We start from the raw sequence: 7,242 nt of genomic DNA, 5'->3' as shown, positions 1-7,242 counted from the left end.
GCCAGGAGCCTCAAATCCTTGCCTCACAAAAGGCCGGCTGATAGCCTGAACCAAAACAGATTTACTTCTTTCACAAATATGATTGGTTAATGGTTTCATCTGGAATTAGAGACAGATTGAATGTTCTCTCCACACAACTGAGATCCATGTCTCAACTTTTTTATTCTTCGCTGTAGAATTTGTGTTTAGAGTAGAGATTTGCCTGATTAGGACTATTAAACTGGCAGCTCTCCTGGTCTGGATAAAGAGTTACAGGTCACCAAGAACACTGCGTGGTTGAATAGTTGAAGACTGAATTGAACTTTAGTAAATGCACAGAGGAGAAGTTTACCTGTCATGGCACCTCAGGAGTAATAAAAAACAAAATTCACCAAACAGACAAAAAAGCCACAAAAACACAAGTGTTGCACAGAGAAGTTGTTCATTAGGCCGCTCGACTGCAGTGGGTGGAGTAGAACTCTTTGAGTTGTCTACCCCATAGATATCTGAAGAAACTGTTTTATTATAAAACTGTTTTGACAATATGCTTTCTATAAAAAGGCTATAAATATTTCAGGCATTTCCTGTTTTGAATGTTAAAGGTTACTGACTGCAGTGAGGCCAAAAAAATGTGATTAGAGGAAGTGGAAGTGCTTCTGGGTTGGGTTTGGCCTGGCTGATGGTTATGAATCTTCCAGTTGTCTAGAAAGCTAGTATTCTTCCCTGTTTTTCACAGCTGTGTTCATAAATAATGTAAATGCACTAATAAAACACTAAAGTCACAACATTCAAAACAGAATCAAACAACTGGATTCATTACAGTCATGTAACCCTTGTGCTATCCTAGGCACGTTAACATTGGGAGTTGGGTCATCTAGACCCACTAGACAGTGCTCTGAACCTTTTTTCTTCAATGATTTGTGATCTTCACTGGTGTCCATGGATTACATGAAATCTTTCCTCCTTTATCCACCTTTGTCATGGTAGGAATAACACGTCAATGTAAGGAATGGGTCACCTAAACCCCATAGGATAGCACACGGGATAATCAGTTCATATCATTATAGTAAAGTCAGATTGTCTTGACCCAGTGGTGTAGAGGTCAGCACTGTCTTCTCACAGCAAAAAGTCCTGGATCCAATCTGAGCTGGGACTGTGGAGTTTGTGTGCATGGCTTTTCTCTGGCTTCCCCCCGACTCCTAGAACATGCTTTAGTGAAGTAAATCTTCCCTCTACTGTGAGTGTTTGTCTTTGTGTGGCCCTGTCCAGGGCGTACCTCACCTTCACCCAACGGCGTCTGGGTGGGCTCCAGAATGCCAGGGACTCTGAACGATTTCAGATGGTGGTTGGGGTATTTTTACAACAGCCTGCATGAGTGACCAACAGGTGACCATGAAGGGTTTTCTATGTAACCCTCAAACTGAACCAACATAAGGTAACCGTGGACAAGACAACTCCATTTATCAGTAAATCAGGAAGAACCCTCTATGGAATCCCCACTCAGTGAGCTACACTTTGGGAAATGACACCTTTGTGTGTCTTGACTCTATTTCTACTCACACCTGTGGGTGTGGGGGGTGGACAGGCCATCTTTCTGATGACAAGCTGTCAGCAGCACCTTTCATAAAAGCATGCTTCCAGTAGTAGGAAACCAGCTCTGACTAAGGAATCAGAGGGCAGTGAAGAAGTCTGAAGTCATTTTCCATCAGGAGCCGGCAGAGACTGGAGCTCTGTACTGCAGGTCACTGGGCTCTGAGCTGCACGCCGAGCTTCGTCCAATTTGAGGACAAGCTGTGTTTTATTCTGGCTGGCAGTGCTGACCCAACCTGAACCTGTTTCCCAATCCATCCTTCAGTCCAGGCCTCTTTCTCAGTTAACACAGCATGATCTCTGTCAGTCAAACTGATATCGCCACCTTTTCTCCTGACACATGTTCTGAACACTTTGAGGAGTCTGCCTCCTATAGATTCAGAATCACTTACTGCTCTTTTAGTTGAAAGAATAAACATGTGAACTGTCATCCTCTTGGTTTTTACCCAACTGTTCAGTGAGTTAGCCTTAATGCAGTGCTTCTCAAATAGTGGGGGGCGCGCGGTAGTGGCGGTTTTAGGCACAGGTCCGGGGTGCAAATTTAACGTGGGGGCGGCGGTGACAGCGGCTCAGTGCTTGGAAAAAAATCTGCAATGAATGTCCCGGTGATGGTCAGAGGGGCCGTAGGCGCGAACTGGCAGCCACGCCTCTGTCAGTCTGCCCCAGGGCAGCTGAGGCTACATCAGTAGCTACTATCACTAAGTATGAATTAGGAGTGAATGAATAATGGACACAATGTAAGCGTCTGGAAAAGCGCAGAAAAATCCAATCCATTATTATTATTATTATTATTATTACTATTGTTATATCACAGAGTTTATGACAGCCTGAAACTGTGAATTCCCGTCCCTGCAGCTGCTCCCGACTCCTGTCACACGCAGCTGCGTGTGTGAGAATGAAAGGGGAGGGGTAGTGGGCTCAGGCTGCCAGGTGAAACGGGGGACGACAAGAGCTGCAAGCGCTGCCTGGATTGCGCAACATCAGGATCATTTAGATGCCTCAGCTCATGCTAATAAAGTCATTCTTTATGAACTATTGTAGACATTTTTATGACGTGTCTGTATTTTCCATAAACGTATTATTTGTCTGCCTGTTGTTTAGTTGGTGTCAGTATTTGACAGACAGGTAATGCAGGAAAACAGCTGCACTTTATGAGATCATAAATAAACAATCCATCATTTAGAAAAAAAATCAACACAATGTTTTTATCTATTTCTTCAGACTAAAAACATTAAATATGTTGGTGCTGCTGTGTTAATGTTTCAGATCAATTTACATTTAATATTATTTATTGATTGAATTATTTTTCTCAGCATCAAATGGTTCAGTTGGTCAAAAATGTTAGGAATGACAGATTTTTTTTATTTCAGGAACTTTAAGCTTCTTTTCTGTTCTAGACTAGAACAGGGTTTCTGTGTGGCTAAATTAAGTTAATATTTATTGAAATGGACACAACGTTTATAGATACTAACCTAATATATTGTCACCGTGCAAGTGTGTGTATGGGTCTGGATGGGGGGAGAGGTTATGGGGGTTGGGGGGGGTGCGAAACATTTTCTTTTTCCTAGGGGGGGGGGCCTGGCAAAATTCTTTTTGAAAAACACTGCCTTAGTGAATCCACAGGGTCCGGATCACGTCTCTCTGTTCAGAAAGCTTTTCTAACATCGATCCGATGAAATGCAATTTTCATGGCAGCTTTGCTTAATCTGAATTCCTCTGAAAACATCTCAGCTCTTTGAGGTGGTTTGGAGGAAACCATTTCTCAGACTGCAGCTGCTCACGTTCACAGCTCCTTTTTAGAAATTCATGAGTGTTTTTTTCTTTCAATCAGAGTAGAAACGACTGCAGGCGGATTATGAAGGGCTTTCATCTGTGATCCATAAAAAGCCTGCAGACTAAAGTTTTCAGAATTTTATTTTGAATGCTCACATTTACACAGAAATGAAAAACATGTGTAGTTTGGAGTTTTTCTGCCCTGCAGTGATGCATCTGATGCTGAGGCCCCCTATCAACCAATTCCATTCCATGGTGTGTAGGAATGATGGTTATGGAGGTTCTTTGGACTCATTAGAAATCCAGTTGATTACAGAACTGTTTGGGTTTTCAGGTGTGGGAAATTTGTTCTCCGCATGAGGATGGGAGCATTGCCCCAGCACCTTTGTTCATTCCCCTCCAGGAATCAAACCCTGGATTCCTGCATGGTAGCCCGCACATTACCAACCAAACTACCCAGTTGTTAATCTGAAGAGAGCTGTTGGGATTATTTAACCCTTGTGTTATCTTAGATGACCCCAGCCTTACATTGACGTGTTCTCCCTACCATGACAAAGGTGGATAAAGGTGAAGAGGATTTCATGTAATCCATGGACACCAGTGAAGATCACAAATCATTGAAGAAAAAAGGTTCAGAGCACTGTCTAGTGGGTCTAGATGACCCAACTCCCAACGTTAAAGTGCCTAGGATAGCACAAGGGTTACAAAACAGGGCTCAGTTTCCTTACTTTCATTGCCAGAATGCTTTTTGTTGTAAATATTTGTGAAATGATTTACAGTATTTGTTCCTCAGAGTCACAATAAGCAGACAAACGGAGGGATATTTGCACACAAGAACTTCATTTTGGCTTTTTATTGACCAAAAAACAGCATCCCGTGTTCTAAAACTGCAGTCACTACACACAGGATACTTTACAAAAGCTACAAAATGCAACAATTACAAACATGTTGTTCAACAGATAACAATTATGCAGTGTAAATTTACACAATACTGGTTTGTTTTAATTTGGCACTTGATCACAATTTGCTAATTTGTGCTTTGACAGAAATATTACACCTGAAACATTTCTTTGAATAAGAAAAGGTGATCCATTTAGACTGTATATAAAAAGATATACAATATAAGCAACACACTGTGACAGAATCATATTACCTGGTTCTGGATCTTTTATTTTATATCAAAAACGATTAAAACACCAGCATTTTTTATTTTTTCAAATTTAAGAGTTGATCTAAAACCGACGCAGTGATGTGAACAGCTTTAGCTGTGGGATTACATTCAGAGCTGATCCTTCCTAAAAATGTAACTTCACTTTATCCGTCTGAAGAATTCACCAAAAGTCGGGGTCACGAATGTTTGCAAGAAGCCGACGCCAGCCTGTGTGCCATTCCGCCGGCTGGTTGGTGTTGATGCATTTACATGGAAAACACTAACATGCGCAGAAGTCACATGCATTGTGTTTTGTTGGCCGGCATGCCCCTGCAGCCAGCAACCGGATCAACATGCAGCATTTCAAAACGTCAAAAAGTAGGAGTGAAGAGGAGTTCCCAAAAATGCTGGGGAAAAAAAAACGGTTTGCATGCGTGACATCTGGCATAAATATACAAACATGTTCTATTTCTAATACCATCATAATTATTTCACAACATTTGGTCTGTACTGAGTATTCAGGATGTGCACTTTCAAATATCTACACTAACGTCAGATTGCTGCAAAAAACTACTTTCCCAGACTGAGCTTGAGCACAAAAACACCTCCTCTGCTGATATGAAAAACAAAACACAGGAACAGATGATGGGGAAAGGGGACTCTCCTCTTCCTTCATTACATAAGGAGACACAACCACACCATTGAGTGGGGCACATATGCATAGCAGCACACATGTTTGCTCCGTCCCAGCGCAGCGTATCCAACAGTCCAGACGTTTGCAGAAACACAAACACCGTGTCACAGCATGGATGAGGGAACGCATTGAGAGTGAAGGGCGGGTCTTCTCTGCTCCTCTTCACCACCGTGTGCCTCAAACACCCTCCAAAGTAGAGTGACGGAGGCCCCCAGGTACACCACAAAGAGTACAGGTCATTCTGCTTATTTACACGAGCCTAATGGGGGAGGGGCTTTACTGGAGCTTGGAAAGTGTATGAACAAAATGTAATGAATGGGGGGGGTAAATGGACAATGCGGCTCCTGTGCCCTTCTTTTAAAAGCCCTCAGCACACGTTAAAGTCCTGACATCTTTATCATCTTCATCTGGTCTTTCTTTCTCATCAATCTGCTCCAAGCTGGAGAGGTTCACATCTTCAGCGTCGGCCAGAGAAGCGCTGAGGAAGCAAAGAGCCAGAGTCAGGAGAGGAACAGCCAGCTGCTGTGATCATCAACCAGCAACTTTAGCTTCTGTAGGTGCGTGGCAATGCAGAGCCGAAACTGTGAGGGTGGGACATCGTCACGGCAACTGCATAGACACAACCCTTCTTAATGACAGGTGTATCAGAGGAGATCGGATTTTTTAAGGCCTGTGGATCCACAGCATCCTCTGTCTTCACAAAGAATGACTCTGTTCTGTTGAAATGTTCTTGTCTGCGTGTGAAAGTATAACTTTTAATATTCCAAAGCGAGATTTGTCAGCAGGACTGCCATGGTAACAGTAAATACCAGCATACAGGTTTCAGGTGGTAAGTGATGCCATGTGGATGGGTAACGTTCTAATCGAGACAGACACTGAAGCCAGGTGTGGCTTCTGCCATTTAGATTTTCTGGTTGTGAAGCTGCAGAAAAACAAGGAACGGTAAGCTCCTCGTTCTTTTTTGGAATCTCTATTTTTCTACTCATTTTCACACGTAAACTCTTGAAAAGTCAACAGAATAATTCCATCATCAGAAAAGGGACGAGTGGAGTAACCACGGACTCATCAGCTCCGTAATACCAGCCACCTCCTCCAACACTACAGAGGTGCCGAGGCCTGGCCCGCGCCTCCACCAGAGAGAAGAAGAAACAAAGCAGACACTGACTGCACTCCTGCAGTCGCACGGCTTTTCTGCAACAACTTCATCAAAGTTCAGCACATTTGTATCCGAGTGTGGGTCTTACCGACTGTGTGGGTGCCTCAGGTTCAGAACTGACCGGCGCTGCTGGGGTCGCACTGCAGCAGGCGGACAATGGACGGGTCACTCTTTGCTCCTTTGATGAACTCTTCCAGAGAGAGCTTGCCTGAAGCACACAGAGTCAGGAGACAGTCAATCCACGCTCTTCAGCGAAAAACAAAAGAGGTGTTAAATAAGAACTAAGACGATCATCCACGATATTCAACACGTTCAGAGGATGAGTTTCCTTTATGATGCTCACTCTCACCAACAGGTGGCAGTATTGAGGCACTTATTCTAAAAGCTGGGTTCTGCCTCTCCGCCTTTAAATTGAAGTGTTTCTTTTTATTAAATAATAATAACACTATGATAATCTGTTTGGCTATAACTGTGTAGATAGCTGGGAATATGACAACAGGGCCGTTTACTCCTAGATCCAAACGGTGAAGTTTCCGTTCTTCACCATCTGTTCGGGTCGTCCTACCGTCCCTGTTGGTGTCCATCTGCCTGAAGATCTTCTCTGTCCTCTTCTCAGGCGTTGACTCGTCCTCAGGCATTTTCATCACAGAGGACACCATCTTGTATATCGCCTGCACACATACACACGTTCACAGGATAAAGTAAAAGTAGAGTAAGCCTTTTGGAGATGCTGAAGAATAGTTCCGCTCAGAATGTTCTGATGGAGATTTATGCAAAGGAAGAAGAAAGATCACACAGATTTTTCAAAATGCAAAGCCATCTCTAAATTTGTGTGTGAAAATGTGGGTTTAGGGTGTGTTTACATAACGATTGGTTGCATCATAGCTTTTGTTTTTTCGC

General features: G+C 43.1%; 1 protein-coding gene across 13 annotated transcripts in view; it reads right to left on the bottom strand.

Annotated features, from left to right (window-relative positions):
* Positions 1–4,180: 4,180 nt before the first annotated feature.
* The window catches only part of ncalda (neurocalcin delta a), a 71,887-nt gene continuing 68,825 nt past the window's right edge, over positions 4,181–7,242 (bottom strand). For all 13 annotated transcript variants that reach the window (XM_011484877.4, XM_078933826.1, XM_078933831.1 and 10 more), the window contains 3 exons: positions 6,908–7,013; positions 6,431–6,550; positions 4,181–5,664 (listed from right to left, as the gene is read on the bottom strand). In XM_011484877.4, the coding sequence (XP_011483179.1) occupies positions 6,453–6,550; positions 6,908–7,013 (204 nt within the window). In that variant the 3' untranslated portion in view covers positions 4,181–5,664; positions 6,431–6,452. The remainder of the gene's footprint in view (positions 5,665–6,430; positions 6,551–6,907; positions 7,014–7,242) is intronic.

The sequence above is a fragment of the Oryzias latipes genome, chromosome 16, assembly GCF_053564925.1.
Source record: "Oryzias latipes strain Hd-rR chromosome 16, Olatipes_Hd-rR_3.1".
Lineage (NCBI taxonomy): Eukaryota > Metazoa > Chordata > Actinopteri > Beloniformes > Adrianichthyidae > Oryzias > Oryzias latipes.
The sequence above is the reverse complement of the archived record's forward strand: the minus strand, read 5'-3'. Positions and strand labels throughout refer to the sequence as shown.